Source organism: Bufo gargarizans, chromosome 4, assembly GCF_014858855.1.
Source record: "Bufo gargarizans isolate SCDJY-AF-19 chromosome 4, ASM1485885v1, whole genome shotgun sequence".
Classification (NCBI taxonomy): Eukaryota; Metazoa; Chordata; class Amphibia; order Anura; family Bufonidae; genus Bufo; species Bufo gargarizans.
In genome coordinates, this window is record NC_058083.1 from 244,629,806 (window position 1) to 244,647,017 (window position 17,212).

At 41.0% G+C, this 17,212-nt stretch overlaps 1 protein-coding gene across 4 annotated transcripts in view; it reads left to right on the forward strand.

Annotated features, from left to right (window-relative positions):
• The window catches only part of KCNQ5 (potassium voltage-gated channel subfamily Q member 5), a 661,517-nt gene that overhangs the window by 190,189 nt on the left and 454,116 nt on the right, over positions 1–17,212 (forward strand). The window contains exon 1 of one of the 4 annotated variants that reach the window (XM_044291368.1): positions 701–816. The exons of the other annotated variants lie outside the window; for them this stretch is intronic. Coding sequence (XP_044147303.1) covers positions 773–816 — 44 coding nt within the window. The 5' untranslated portion in view covers positions 701–772. Of the gene's footprint in view, positions 1–700; positions 817–17,212 lie in introns of those variants that run through there. 4 annotated transcript variants of the gene reach the window in all.

Sequence of the window (17,212 nt, forward strand, 5' to 3'; positions counted from 1 at the left end):
AAAATGGCCGCCGATCACCCCAGAAAAATGTGACTGACAAACGGTCTGTGCAGCCTAAAAACAGTGAGCAATTGAGGATCAGCAGCTCAATGATCCACAGCTGCAGATCGATCAGTTAATCAAGTCCTTTGGAGGAGTTAATCTGCCTAATCTCGCCCTACTGTCGCAGCCGCAACCTCTCCCTACGCTAATCAGAGCAGAGTGACGGGCGGCGCTATGTGACTCCAGCTTAAATAGAGGCTGGGTCACATGGTGCTCTGGCCAATCACAGCCATGCCAATAGTAGGCATGGCTGTGATGGCCTCTTGGGGCAAGTAGTATGACGCTTGTTGATTGGCTGCTTTGCAGCCTTTCAAAAAGCGCCAAGAAAGCGTCACAAAAGCGCGAAGAAAGCGACGAACACCGAACCCGAACCCGGACTTTTACGAAAATGTCCGGGTTCGGGTCCGTGTCACGGACACCCCAAAATTCGGTACGAACCCGAACTATACAGTTCGAGTTCGCTCATCCCTATTATTATGTATAGTTACATGGTGGTGCTAGCACTTTGTACTGTGTTGAAATGTTGCTTCGGAGTGTGGAAGTGCAAAGAGCATATAGCATGGTTGAGTGATACTAGAGAATTCTGACATGAGAATTGAGTCTTCAAAAAAGAGCTGGTTAAGGGAAGTTGCATAGTTACATAGTTGTTAAGGTTGGAAGAAGACAAAAGTCCATCAACTCCAAACCTGTAATCCTGCTATATTGATCAACGGAACAAATCCCTGGATCAATGACCATCTTCCTTTCAATAAGGTGTTGGGCCAAAGGGAAAGGGTGCGTACAACAAGATTTCTTTGTCATACATTGTCATAAGCCTTAATGTTATTTTGAATTAAAAAGCCATCTAAACCTTTTCTGAAGCCATCTACTGTATTTGCTGTGACCAGCTCCTGCGGCAGGCTATTCCAGAGATTCACAGCCCTTACTGTAAAGAATGCTTGTCACCTCTTATGACTGAATCTTTTTTTCTCCAGGCATAGAGAGTGGCCCCTTGTTTTATGAGGGGGTTTAACACAGAATAGCTTTCCTTGATACTTTTTGTATGGTCCCTTGATATTTTGTATAGGTTAATCATGTAACAAATTCAGTTCATTTAATCTTTGCTCATAACTAAGGTCTTCTGGGCCCTTTATGAGTTTAGTCGCTCTCCTCTGTACTTTTTCTAACTCCAGGGCATCCATTTTATGGACTGGTGCCCAGAACTGAACAGCATATTCCAGGTGAGGCCGCACCAACACTTTGTATAGTGGCAACATTACATCCCTGTCCTGTGAGTCCATACCTCTTTTAATACAAGACACAATTCAGTTGGCCTTAGAGGCAGCTAACTGGCATTGCATGCTGTTATTTAGTCTTTGATCTACTCATACACCCAGATCCTTCTCAACAAGTGACTCTCCCAGTTTAACTCCCCCTAGGACATATGCTGCATACAGATTATTAGCCCCTAAGTGCATAACTTTACATTTATTTATATTGAACCTCATTTGCCAAGTGGAGGCCTAAACAGTAAGTTTGTCCAAGTCAGCTTGTAACTTATTAACATCTTCCATAGACTGTACCATATTACAAAGTTTGGTGCAGTAGTTATACCATTATAATATTTGAGTACAACTACCTTGACTGCTCTTTTTCTGCCACTGTCCCTTACACAGCGGTTACATCGTTAAATTGTTCCTTGCAGAAAAAGCATCCCCTATTGGAATTTTCATTATCACTGTTATGGGTCCTGTAGCTACTACTGTTAAGAAGTCATGTCACTTCCACAGTTATAGCAATTAGGGGCAGGTGATTCATGTTAGGATTTTATGTTCACATTTAGGCTGAATAAGCATGGGGAAAGAAAATATTACCTGATGTAAAGGCGTTGTAAAACAGTGTTGGGAGTTCTGCAGTTGACAGTGTCCCAGCTTTATTGGGACAACAGCACCAAGAAAAATTCATTTCAACTTAAAAACACATTTTGGCAAAAAGTTTCACTACCGTGGCCCATAAGCGCTTGTTACATTCCCCACACTGTTGCGCTCAGCAGTTAATTTCAAAAGGACTTATTCGATATGCCATAAGTCGAATAAGTGGAGACCTGACTGCTGATCCCAAATACAGGTGGGCTTGGTCCTTGTTTAGCAAAGTGACAAATTGCTTGGCAGATTCCTCTAATCCCATAGACATGTAGTCTGCTAGCCTTGTCAATCTATAAAGGGAGTAGCTCGCAGAGGAAGCAGGCGAAGCAAGGGTGCACAAAGTGGCTTGGGCCCACCCTCACTGAATATAACAGCTCATTTGTAGATGTATTAAAAATACTTTTTTCTGCAGAATGAAGCAAAGGATCACTAAGTAAAGGGATCATTACATTCCGCTCCTAGCAGGACCTATATGGCATTTCATCTAAGGGCTCACTCACATAAACATATTATTTTCTGTGTCCTTTCCATTTTAGTTTTTTTTGCAGCCCCTGTGCGGAACCATTCACTTCAGTGGGTCCGCAAAACATGGAAATGACTCAGTGTGCATTCCGTTTCCATATGTCTGCATGGCCGTTCCACAAAAAAGATAGAACATGTCCTTTTCTTGTCCGTTTTGCAGACAAGGATAGGCTTTGTTGCAAAAGGATGCAATACGTATGTCACACAGACGTCATCCGTCATTTTTGTGGATCCGTATTTTGTGGACTGCATAATACATACGTTCGTGTGCATGAGCCCTTACTATGAGTTTGCTGTTGACATACTTGGAGTATTTCCATCACATACAATGGGGGCATATCGCTAACAAGGAGAACGGAGTGGGGAGAGCTGTGCCTGGAGGATTCCAGGTTTCCCGGGGTCTGTCCACCACCAAGCGCTGCTCCCCACTGCTCCCATACAAGTGAATGGGAGCTCACCACGCACGCGCGGCTCCCATTCATTTCTATGGGGCAGACGGAAGTAGCCAAGCCAGAGTTTGGCTATTTTTGGCTGTCCAATTGAAATTAATGGAGGGTGGCTGCGCATGTGCAGTGCGCCCTCTATTAAGTTCCCGGCTACGTTATCATTGTAGGTGCGGGTCCCAGAGGTGGGAACCGCACTTATCAGACAATGGGGGCATATCCTAGTGATATGCCCCCATTGTATGTGATGGCAAAACCCATTTGAACACCTATTGAATAATTAGGGATGAGCAAACCAGTGGAAGTTTGGGTTCGCCGAGTTCAGCCAAACTTCAGGTCAAAGTTCGGGTTTGGGCCCTGAACTCAACCCGGATCCCCATTGAAGTCGATGGGGACCCGGACTTCATTTTATTATTTTCCGTTATAACATGATTATATCGTAAAATAATACCATTCTTAAGACAGAATGCAAAAGACTATGGCCATTTAGGGGTTAAAAACAAAACCTCACCTCATCCACTTGATCGCGCTGCAGCAGTCTCTTCTATCTTCATTTAGCAGGACCTGCAAAATGACCTGAGATGTGCGCAATGACGTCACCACGCTCTCCCACTTGGTGATCGTGGTGACGTCATCACACACATCGCAGGTCTTTTGGCAAGTCCTGCTGAATGACGATAGAAGAGACTTCTGCAGCACGATCAAGTGGATGAGGTGAGTTGTTTTTTTATTAACCTGTAAATGGCCATATTCCTTTACATTCGGTCTTAAGAATGCTATTATTTTCTGATATAACCATGTTATAAAGGAAAATAATTAAATCACCCGAACACCGAACCCGGACTTCAGTGAAAAAACTTTGCAGTTCGGGTTTTGCTGATCCCTATTAATGAAGAGTGACTCTCGTGTACTGACACTTCCTTAGCAGGAAAGGTGATGGGGCTTCTCCAAGTCACAGAACCCTAAGCTGTTATGGTGTACCTGGAACATAATGCCATTCACGTGACTTCTAAACTAATTTAATGCAAAGCACTACTATAATGATTTTATATATATATATATATACATATATATATATACATATATATATATACTGTATATACACATACACACACATATAGTATGGAACTAAATACTGTATTGAAGAAAGGACACTTTCCTCTTCTTGTTTCTTCAAATGTTGTAGTGTATTACATTTTCATCAATTCTCTTTTCACATCCATTCTCACTCCTTTTCTGACTGAAGCATCCCTCAGCATCTCTTTTTCTATGAGCAGCGTGTGGTATTGTAGCTCAATCACTGTTAAAAAATATTGTTTCTTGAACAAAAGATCAGATGAACGTATATCCTTAAGTTCAAAACAAACTGAGCATTATTTGCAAAGCAAAAGACCTTCATTGAACAATAACTAAATTGTTCTTTAAAGTGCAGCTGCCATTTCACTACCAAAAATTGAATTCCTAACATATGTGATGCTGAAGGGAAGATATTCACAAAGCTTTATTTTCTGGTAATTTTACCTTTCTGATGTCTGTATTCAGCCCTTAGCAACCATATTTCTCTGTGCCTCTATTTCAGCATCTTCCTAAGATGGCCTCTGTTGCACTTCCTGGGGTGATCTTTGCCCTGTCCTTGAGGACATCCTGTATTTCCCTCACTTCCCATAACGCCTTGCTCTCCTCACATGAACTAGCAGGACCAATCAGAATCCAGATAACTTTCCCCACAGCCCCAGAGCAGTGTGTATCCTCTCACATACAGCTAACCAGAGACAAGCCCTGCAATTACATGAAATCAGTAAGCATTTGTTTTAGCCTCTTAATAGTCACATTAAAATGTTTTTTTTTAGGAACCATTTTGGGGTACATATTGTGTATTAAATACCTTTATTATTTTATTTTTAGGGGGAAAGATTTAAAAAAAAAAGTTTTTTTTTACATTTATTTAGTGGAATTTTTTTTACGGTGTTTACTGTGTGGTAAAAATAATGTCATTTTATTATGTGGGTCACTACACTGATGATGATTTCACATCTTTCTCTCCTCCTGTCAGCTCTGCAGCTGCTCCCTCATTCTCCTCCACACTGACAGGTAGAGGGGGGCTGCTTTAGCTTGGTTTGGTTTGATTTAAAAGCTGACATTCCAAGCTTTCAGACAATACCAGAATTACAGCAATATGTTCAGTACAGGGGAAGAGATCACTGATAGAAATTGGGATGCTGTGAATGCAGCTGAAAGGGAAAGTAAAAGCACGTTTTACCCGCGATTGTTCCCGACTCGATTTCTAACAGTGATTTCTCCTCTGTTGCTTGGCCTTTAGCTGTCATTCAGGTCTTGTATGAAAGCCTGGACTGTCAGCTTTAAAACTGTTGAATGTTTCTAGCTGCTACCATTGAGGAGAAAGCAGCATATAAAGCAGCCGCCCCCCTCCACTTTCTGCCCGAGCCCAGGCACTCAGGGCTGTGCTCCTCCTCCCAGTGCTCTGCCCGACTCTTGTTTATATCGGAGAGGAGACTGCTGCACATGACAACGCTGTGAGAAGATGCCTGCTCAATGTGAAAGTGACACACATTTCTGGGTGTTATTATGAGATGAAACTGAAAAAGATTAAATTATAAAGCACAAAAGCATTTATACAGGGAGTGCAGAATTATTAGGCAAATGAGTATTTTGACCACATCATCCTCTTTATGCATGTTGTCTTACTCCAAGCTGTATAGGCTCGAAAGCCTACTACCAATTAAGCATATTAGGTGATGTGCATCTCTGTAATGAGAAGGGGTGTGGTCTAATGACATCAGCACCCTATATCAGGTGTGCATAATTATTAGGCAACTTCCTTTCCTTTGGCAAAATGGGTCAAAAGAAGGACTTGACAGGCTCAGAAAAGTCAAAAATAGTGAGATATCTTGCAGAGGGATGCAGCACTCTTAAAATTGCAAAGCTTCTGAAGCGTGATCATCGAACAATCAAGCGTTTCATTCAAAATAGTCAACAGGGTCGCAAGAAGCGTGTGGAAAAACCAAGGCGCAAAATAACTGCCCATGAACTGAGAAAAGTCAAGCGTGCAGCTGCCAAGATGCCACTTGCCACCAGTTTGGCCATATTTCAGAGCTGCAACGTCACTGGAGTGCCCAAAAGCACAAGGTGTGCAATACTCAGAGACATGGCCAAGGTAAGAAAGGCTGAAAGACGACCACCACTGAACAAGACACACAAGCTGATACGTCAAGACTGGGCCAAGAAATATCTCAAGACTGATTTTTCTAAGGTTTTATGGACTGATAAAATGAGAGTGAGTCTTGATGGGCCAGATGGATGGGCCCGTGGCTGGATTGGTAAAGGGCAGAGAGCTCCAGTCCGACTCAGACGCCAGCAAGGTGGAGGTGGAGTACTGGTTTGGGCTGGTATCATCAAAGATGAGCTTGTGGGGCCTTTTCGGGTTGAGGATGGAGTCAAGCTCAACTCCCAGTCCTACTTCAAGCAGTGGTACAGGAAGAAGTCTGCATCCTTCAAGAAAAACATGATTTTCATGCAGGACAATGCTCCATCACCAAGTCCAAGTACTCCACAGCGTGGCTGGCAAGAAAGGGTATAAAAGAAGAAAAACTAATGACATGGCCTCCTTGTTCACCTGATCTGAACCCCATTGAGAACCTGTGGTCCATCATCAAATGTGAGATTTACAAGGAGGGAAAACGGTACACCTCTCTGAACAGTGTCTGGGAGGCTGTGGTTGCTGCTGCACGCAATGTTGATGGTGAACAGATCAAAACACTGACAGAATCCATGGATGGCAGGCTTTTGAGTGTCCTTGCAAAGAAAGGTGGCTATATTGGTCACTGATTTGTTTTTGTTTTGTTTTTGAATGTCAGAAATGTATATTTGTGAATGTTGAGATGTTATATTGGTTTCACTGGTAAAAATAAATAATTGAAATGGGTATATATTTGTTTTTTGTTAAGTTGCCTAATAATTATGCACTGTAATAGTCACCTGCATACACAGATATCCCCCTAAAATAGCTAAAACTAAAAACAAACTAAAAACTACTTCCAAAAATATTCAGCTTTGATATTAATGAGTTTTTTGGGTTCATTGAGAACATGGTTGTTGTTCAATAATAAAATTAATCCTCAAAAATACAACTTGCCTAATAATTCTGCACTCCCTGTACAGCAGGGTGTACTATACCATTAGGGTATAAAAAATGAAACGGCATTTACACTTTAAAGGGATTGTCAAGGGGAGGAATCTTCAGAAAAGGCTCAAAGTTGACACTCACCGGATCCCCGCTAGTCTTTACTTCCTGGTTCCATCTTGACATAGGAAATGCATGGAGATACTTTCTCAGTCAATCACTGGCCCCAACTTTGACCCACCTCAACCAGTAATTGGCTGAGCAGACATCTCCAGGCATTTCTGTGTCATGGACCTAGTAAGTGGCAGAAGAGGAACGATGCAGGATCGGAGCAGGTATTTATTTATTTTTTTAACCCCACTTTGACCCTTTTTCATAAGATTACCCTCCCCCTGACATGCACTTTAACTAAAATGGGGAAAGCTCTTCTTGAATAGTTTGTTTCTGTATATGATAATTACTCATGTTTTATGGGAAGGAGCATTATATTTTGTACGTTTGATTTGCTACGGTGCAATGTAAGATAAAAGAGTAGTTGCTAAAACACAGTTTTGTTTGGCTAAATGTTATCAATATTTGCTGAATGATCTAAGCTTTTACTCTACAGATATAGCAACTGAACCTTTGTTTGAAGTTTTGTCATAAAACAGTTTACAATAGCAATGCTTTGAGGGAGCATCCCAGAGGAAGCATTTGTTGGCCCATTACTTTATCAGTTCAGTAGAAAAAATTGTCTGATTCTGAACCTTTGTGAGAGACACCTGGAATGTAAAATGCCATTTAAAAGTAAAACATACAGCAGGCTTCTAAATAAGTTTATGAAGCGCTATGGCACGTGGTTCTGTGATTAAGCAATAAGATGTGTTTGGAGTATTTGATGGAGCTAGATCATGGAACTTCAGATAGATTCCAGACTACATTAGGCCCTTAGCTGCGCAGTTTATATATGCAGCTCTTCTGTTCTCTGTTAATGTGTACACTATTCACCTTATGTGTAATCATCTGTCTAATATCCATTGTATATAGAGGTCCTGATAATTCTATTCCGATCTTTGGGATATCTTAGTGCATAGCAGAGAGGTGGAATATCTTTAGACAGCCTTCAACATAACATATATTTGCATTCCCAGTTCCTGATGCCCAGTGAACAAATGAGTTAACATTTGACACCAAGCTGTCATATGATGATCACACAATCTTTCTACTCCAACAAAGAGCTTTCACCAAGGCTTTGTCCCACTTTGTGTCTGAGCATTTCAGGCTTTAGCATGAGGAAAGTTATAACAGTACCATACTAAGCATATAACAAACTATTACCTTGCAACATTTTTGCCATAAAGGTAGAATCCAAACAATGCTTCAACTGCTTCTGATGTTGCTTGGGTTTTCCACTGCTCTTGAAGAACATAAGTTGAAGGGATTGTCTGGGCTACAGATATTGAAAACCTATCCTTTGGATAGCTCATAAATAACAGATCAGTGGGGGTCTGAGACCCAGAGTCACCACCAATCAGCTTTTTCAAGCAACCATTGGGGCTGGAAACTACGCAATGGATAGAGCCAGAAGCACACAGTTATATACACTGTGTAATTTTCTGCACCAATATATTACAGCTTGGCTCCCATTCTTATGAATGGGAGCGAAGCTGAAATACCCTGGCATGGCCGCTACACTTTGTATGGAATTGTATTCTTCTGTATTCATCCACTGTGTAGATTCCAGAGCTGATGGCTGCCTGACATGATCAGTGGGGTTCTGGGGTTTAGATTTTTGGGGTTTCTGGGTTTATCAGTGACCTACCCTGAGGATAGGTCCTCAATATCTGTAGCTCAGAAAAACCCTTACATTTGGTTTTCTGTGGGTTAATTCACTTCCAGTGCTGTGATATTCAGTTTTATGCCTGTGATAGTGAAATTATGAATTTTAATTCATATAGCATTGTAAGGTATATTGTATTCCATGTAAAATACAATATCTCCTTATGGAGAGCTCCTTAAACAGCGTGAGAAGTCTTATAGGCCAGGTAACTCTCCTCTGGAATTCTGGGAAGAGGGCAAGCAAATGAGCTCTCAACAAGCTCTGCCTTTATTGCCACCAGATGTAAGGCAGCTATCCTATAAGTCAATATTCAGCTCTTAAAATAAGCCTTGAGACATGACTTGGATAATAAATAAGCCAGCATCTCATCTGTAGACAGCTGTTTCGGAGGGATTGACCCTCATTAGTGCAAAGCAGAGAGTATTGGCTTAACTGGGTGGGAGACCTAGGTCAGGCTTTGAGGAATACTATATCTCCTTATGGGGAGCGCCTGAAAAAGCATGATGGGTCTTATAGGCCTGTTAAGTTCTCATTTGCATGCCATGTAGATGCATGTATAGAAAAATAGAAAGACGTGAATGTTTTCCATTACATTTCATTAGCTCAGCATCACAGTAATATACACAGTTGAGTCACATTATTATGACAACTTCCTACTTTTGATGTCAGAGGCATTTAGCTCATGAAGGAAGTCACGTCTGGTGAGCTGTTTTGGTGGGTTTATAAGGTGTGTGATAGGCTGTCTGCACATATATACCTCGTTGCTGTCATGGATAAAAGGGACAATTTATCAGAGTTTACAAAATTGCCTTTTGGGCCAATGGTGGCAGTATTTCTGAAAATGCAGTTTGTCAAATGCTTGCATGCAGAAAATGTATCATGAGTGGACAAACAGCACTATTGCAAATAAGTGACGTGGAAACTCTGGGGCACCGCGTGTGACCAATGTGAGATGTGGACATTCGTTACAATACGCTACAGTGGAGCAGCTCACCGCCAAAATAAACCAGACATGTCTGAAACAGTTCAGTGAACCCTACTGCGTATTTTGGCTTTGAAGCAGACAGATGGTCACTTTACCTCTGCTAATGAAGTTGCATCTGCAGAAAAGGCTTACATTTTTGTGGCAGCATTGGAATTGGACCTCCGCTGATTGGGAGTCATGTTTTCAAGTAATGCATGGACATTGGCATGTCAGGTGACAAACATCAGAGAATAAACACCCTGTAACTAGGCTTGAGCGAATCGAGCTTCGGATCGTAGATCCAAAGTTAATTCGTTAAAAGACTTTGTTGTTAATGCCCTCTCTGTGCAGTATCAAAATGTATTGGCTCTGTGTAGCCAAATTTAGTCTCGCCCCAAGTTGTGCAAGACTTCGGTGAATTACTAAGGTATTCCTACTGTATCTGTATATTTAAAAACATTTTAAAACAGGAATCCAAAGCGATCTTTGGTACGGAGGTATCAGCTAATGCCAAAGCCCACTTTGTATTGGTATTACAAAATGTTTTTAAATACGCAGATAGGAATACCGTACTAATTCATCCAAGTCTTGAACAACTTCAGCCGACACAAAGTTTGCCTACATGGGGCCAATACATTTTAATGCTGTATAGAAACAGCATTAACAACGTTTTTTAATGAATCAACTTCAAATCTATAATCTGAAGCTCAATTTGCTCAAGCCTAGTTGCAACCATTACTGGAAGAACACAAGCTGGTGGTGGCAGTGTTATGGTATTGGGAATATTTTCATGGCATTCTCTGGAACCACTCATCGGTTGAAAGTGCCTTCCACATAGATTTGGGTAAGAATCCTTCCTTGCAGATCACATACACCCCCATACATACTGTTTGCCTTGCCTGGGGCAGATCGGATCTTCCAACAAGACAATGCCACAAGTCCCACTGCTAGAAATTGTTTGAAAGTAACATATTTTTCAAGCCTGAAAAAAGACATGCATCTTTCTACAAACCGGATTCCAAAAAAGTTGGGACACTATACAAATCGTGAATAAAAACTGAATGCAATGATGTGGAGATGGCAAATGTCAATATTTTATTTGTAATAGAACGTAGATAACAGATCAAACGTTTAATCTGAGTAAATGTATCATTTTAAAGGAAAAATACGTTGATTCAAAATTTCACGGTGTCAACAATTCCCCAAAAAGTTGGGACAAGAAGCAATAAGAGGCTGGAAAAGGTAAATTTGAGCATAACGAAGAGCTGGAAGACCAATTAACACTAATTAGGTCAATTGGCAACATGATTGGGTATAAAAAGAGCTTCTCAGAGTGGCAGTGTCTCTCAGAAGCCAAGATGGGGAGAGGATCACCAATTCCCACAATGTTGCGCAGAAAGATAGTGCAGCAATATCAGAAAGGTGTTACCCAGCGAAAAATTGCAAAGACTTTGCATATATCATCATCAACTGTGCATAACATCATCCGAAGATTCAGAGAATCTGGAACAATCTCTGTGCGTAAGGGTCAAGGCCGTAAAACCATACTGGATGCCCGTGATCTCCGGGCCCTTAAATGACACTGCGCCACAAACAGGAATGCTACTGTAAAGGAAATCACAGAATGGGCTCAGGAATACTTCCAGAAACCATTGTCAGTGAACACAATCCACCGTGCCATCCGCCGTTGCCAGCTGAAACTCTACAGTGCAAAGAAAAAAACATTTCTAAGAAAGATCCACAAGCTCAGGCGTTTTCACTGGGCCAGGGATCATTTAAAATGGAGTGTGGCAAAATGGAAGACTGTTCTGTGGTCAGACGAGTCACGATTCAAAGTTATTTTTGGAAATCTGGGACGCCATGTCATCCGGACCAAAGAGGACAAGGACAACCCAAGTTGTTATCAACGCTCAGTTCAGAAGCCTGCATCTCTGGTGGTATGGGGTTGCATGAGTGCGTGGGGCATGGGCAGCTTGCATGTCTGGAAAGGCACCATCAATGCAGAAAAATATATTCAGGTTCTAGAACAACATATGCTCCCATCCAGACGTCATCTCTTTCAGGGAAGACCCTGCATTTTTCAACAAGATAATGCCAGACCACATTCTGCATCAATCACAACATCATGGCTGCGTAGGAGAAGGATCCGGGTACTGAAATGGCCAGTCTGCAGTCCAGATCTTTCACCTATAGAGAACATTTGGCGCACCATAAAGAGGAAGGTGCAACAAAGAAGGCCCAAGACGATTGAACAGTTAGAGGCCTGTATTAGACAAGAATGGGAGAGCATTCCTATTTCTAAACTTGAGAAACTGGTCTCCTCGGTCCCCAGACGTCTGTTGAGTGTTGTAAGAAGAAGGGGAGATGCCACACAGTGGTGAAAATGGCCTTGTTCCAACTTTTTTGGGATTTGTTGACATCATGAAATTCTGATTCAACATATTTTTCCCTTAAAATGGCACATTTTCTCAGTTTAAACTTTTGTTCTGTGATTTATGTTCTATTCTGAATAAAATATTAGAAGTTGGCACCTCCACATCATTGCATTCAGTATTTATTCACGATTTGTATAGTGTCCCAACTTTTTTGGAATCCGGTTTGTAGTTTAGCCTATTATTCTGCAATGTACATCCAGGAGAAGACAAAAAATCCCAATGAAGAAAAAGCTAATTTTCCTCATCTTAAAGGGAACCTGTCATGTGGATATTTGATTATAATCTAATTATATACAATCATTAACTAGTAAAAAGTACCTTAGATATATTCACTTACTGGTGTGACAGATGGCTACCTCATAATATACACACAAAGATGCCACATGCCGTATGCTAATGAGCTGATTTGAGTCCAACGTGATGTCATTGAGTCCAGCGTATATTTAATTCAGAGATATAGCCACTCCCCTGCACACCTGTTGCTGATTCATATGGAAAAAAACTGTCACTCAGCAGCAGGTAGGCGGGAAGAGTCAGGAGCTCATAAATATTCATGACTCATCATTATCAGCTTGAGCTTTTCAATACAAGATGTTGGCAGATTGACTGGGTCAATTAAAGAAAGTGACCCAGCATTTTGCTAAGAGAATCAGTCACTTATTTTTTGTTGCCCTTAGTTAGGGCACCATAAAACTGGTGACAGGTTTACTTTAAGGAAGAGTTTCCTTCCTGGCTCCAAATATCAGAATAAATGCCAAATACACTAAAGAGAGGCTTCCGGACCCCTTTTGAGCTCTGGACAATTTTATAGCCTCAATGCTTTTATAGTAAATTACCCCTTAAGTTTGCGTAGAAACCTTTCCTCTAGATGTAGTGGATTTTCACTTTTTACAGTTAATATCATGTAAACTTCCTCGAATATTTCTACTTCCACTCTTAGACAAGAGCTTAGAGTCCTAAAATAGAGTCCTGTAAGGGCTCTTTCACATTAACGTGTCCCTTGCGGGAATCACCCTTCATGTCAGAGTGGGATTGTGCGTTCTGGATTTAGGAAGCATGCGGCATTATCATGATTGCTAATTCTGTGTGCCTTTGCCAGACCTTTCTGTAACAGAATCATACTGAAATAAAGCTGTCACTCTGATTCTATTACATAAAGGTCAGACAGAGGCACACAGCATTATCAATCATGATAATGCAGCGTGCTTCCTAAGTCTAGAACACACAATCCCTCTCTCACATGGAAAGTGAAAGAACCCTAAAGCATGCACTAGCATATTTATTTCTGGAGGAACAACAAATTGAAGAAAGGAGACTGAGACAGTGTGAACATTGAAAGCCCCAAAGCCTGAATCCTGCTGAGAATTTCTTGGATTACATCTGTTGAATTAGTTTAGGTTCTTTAAACATGCCAGCTTGAATATTTACAGTGCATAGATACAGTGTATATATATATATATATATATATATATATATAGAAAAGAAAAAGTCCAGTGGGAGCACCAACCAGAACGTGGGTGCACGGTCCTGTGTAGGGTAGCGGCAATCCCCAATGGTATAGAAAACGAGGAAGTAGGACAGCACTCCAAAATAGTGATAAAATCAGCAGTAGTTTATTCACCCATGATATGGCAAGTCTTGCGACGTTTCGGCTCACAAGAGCCTTTCTCAAGCATGGTAACAGTGAAAGTGAAAGCATTATAAAGGCATTTCAAAAAGTGTCCAACCCATGTGGGTGTGGTTACAATCTATTACAATTACAAACATCTGATACAAATCAATACAATAAAGTGCCTGTGCATAAAGTGACCAGTAGAGAGCAATTAATAACTTAGGGATGCCATCCCTTCAACGTGAATTAAAATGTATACAATGTTTTCTTTAAGTTTAAAGATCACAGTTACATAAGTGAAATGAATGTGGATCTCAGAAATCAGACCTCAAGTGGCAATGGGGCCCGCATATACCGTGGCGTTCATCGCGCGTCTCCAAGTCTTCATTGCGCATGACTGCACCAACATCATGAGATGCGTCACAGTGCAGGAGTCAAGCGCATGCGCTCTGTGTGGTTGACATAAGGGCGCCATTTTGCTTAAGGGAAAATACCCTAAAGTTACGTGCATGTTATATGCATAACTGTTGTCTAAACAGAATAATTGTGTATACGACCGCTGTAGGGATCTCTTACAACAGCCAGCACCTGGACCGGATTCCCGACTATATGGGCGGGACACCAGACCAGGGAGCCGCGAGTGCCAGGGGGGAACATAACAATGGTCCCCACCGGCAATCGCATGCCTCACTGCCGGCAATATGGCAGTCCTGAAGGGATAATCCCTTTACTGTTTCAACAGCCGTATCTAATTGAAATACAGTTGTACATCTGGAGTGATGCGTGAGTACAAGAACGCTGATGTCCACCTCGGGTCGCATAGCCTCCAAAAGGTCTAAGTTCAAGGATCCACATCCACTATAGTGTAAGTAAAATAATCCTAAAAGGCAAAGAGAAATAGATATTTTAGTTTCAAAATAAATCTTTTTAAAGTTACAAATAGATCTTTCACAGTTATCGAGCACCAATATACGAATATGGGGAAGACAGAACGCAAATATGCAGTGGAACTGAGAACAAGTCACAAATCCAGAGGCTCTCACCTGAACTCAATATTAAGACCCCTAGGGTACAGACTGTCCAGATCATATATCCAGCGTAACTCTCTTTTCTTCAAAAGTGTTAGGTGATCACCGCCTCTTCTAGGAAGCCTAACCTGGTCAATGATCCAGCATCTTAGATCCCGTTTGGAATGCCCGAGGGATCCAAAATGTCTGGACACCGGCAGATCAGTACTTCTCTTCCTTATTGAATTCCTATGATTATTTAGCCTTACTTTCAGTTCTGTGGAAGTTTCCCCAACATATAGTAGGTTACATGGGCAGGCCAACACATAAACTACATATGACGAGGAACAATTTAAATGAAACTTTATAGGATACTCTTTATTGGTGGACGGATGTATGAAGGATCTAGTTTTACATATATATCGACAGTTAACACAACCGAGGCACGGATAACATCCAAGTCCCGGCTGTGTCAGTGTCCGCTGTATGCTAGTTTTCTTTGACCCTGCATCCGCTCTGACCAAATGATCTTTAAGATTTTTATTTTTATGGTATGCAAGGAGGGGCGGAAGTTTGAATTCTGGTACATCCTTAATAGACTTGCTTAAGATGCCCCAGTTATCCTTCAAGATAGTCTCCATACTACACCCAGAGTATGTGGACATAAATGGTATCCTTTGAATTTTGTTGGAGGTAGTTAGTGTTGTTTCAGTACTCATATGTAGGGTTTTGTTTTTGTGTTCATCTAACAGTCTACGAGGATAACCCCGTTCCCTAAATTTGTCTACCATCGTATCAAGAGTGGTCACCAGCTCAGTGTGATCTGAGACAATACGTTTCGTGCGGAGGAATTGCGAATGGGGGAGATGTTTAACCAGGCTACGTGGGTGATTGCTTTCATAACGTAGAATAGTATTCCTATCTGTTGACTTGACATACAAGCCTGTGCCAATCATACTATCTGCCAATTTGACATTGGTGTCGAGAAAAGATAATTGTGTTTTGGAATATGACATAGTATACTGGAGATCAGGATCTATATCATTCAGGTATGCATGAAACTCCCTCAATTGTGGTTCGGTGCCAGACCACATATATATATATGCATGCTAATGTATAATACATTTGTGTATTGCTGCAATGACTCACCTACCTTCTATTGATTATATTTCTGCTATATTGACTGCAGTGCACTATTGCTTTACCCTTATGTTTCTTATTCAGCTCAATAATATTGGTGCTCTATGCTTTATTTTTATTTTTGTCAGTGTTAATTTTATAAGAAAGGATTGGTGATGGATATTCGGCTAAAAATCAAGTGCTTTAGAAGATCAAGTTCATGTATTAAAGCCAAGCGATAACTAGAAATGCTTAGATGTTGCATTTGCATTTTCCCTGGAAGCTTATACCTACAATGGTGTTTGAAAGTAATAAGATAAATTTTGAGAATTAAATTTGTCACCTTAGGTTAATCTGCACTGAAAAGATCTAAAAACCTGCAACATTATAAAGACATCTGAAAACCTGCTGAGTCAGTTAAAATTGAAAATAGATATATTCCAACTTCTACCTTCAGTAAATAGCACAACTATATTGTGTTATACAGGAAGAATTCAAATAATAGTAGTCATTTAATTATGTTTGGTAGGAAATATACTATATGAATAGTGGCAATAAAACAGATTTTACTGATGACAGATCGATTATAGGTTAAAGAGGGCATGTAACCTAGCACCTATGTTGTGCCCTTCTTTTATACCTTTATTCCTGCTAGATGTTATGAATGAATTGCCACTAGTTTGCAGTGAAGATCCAGATGGGTGCTACCAGTAGTTTCTGTGCTCCTGCACAAAATGGCATCATTCAAGCAGTGTTGCCAGTTTCAATCTGTGCAGGGACACACCCACAACTGGTAACACCCTTCACTGCAAACTACTAGTATCAATTCATTCATAACATCTAGCAGGAATAACAAAGGAAGGGCACAACATAGAGTCACAACAATCGATGCTCCAGAATTGTTATTACATGGAAAAAGCAAGTAGTTAGAAAAAAAAAAAAAACATGTCAGGAGAGGTGTTAGGTCCTCTTTAAAGAAGCTAAACGCAATTTTTTTATTCTCAAAAAATGTGACAAAATGGGTCTAAATGAGTCTATTTTGAAAGTAGGATGATTGTGGGCGATGACCTGGTGCAGCATCAGTAAAACCATTGGTCCTTTCACTGTCTGAATTAGGAACCAAGTCTCAAGGTGGATTTAGATGGGCTGACTGAGCAGCCGATTGAGGGGAAGGAAGGGTCCCTTCCTGACAGCCAGCTGCTTG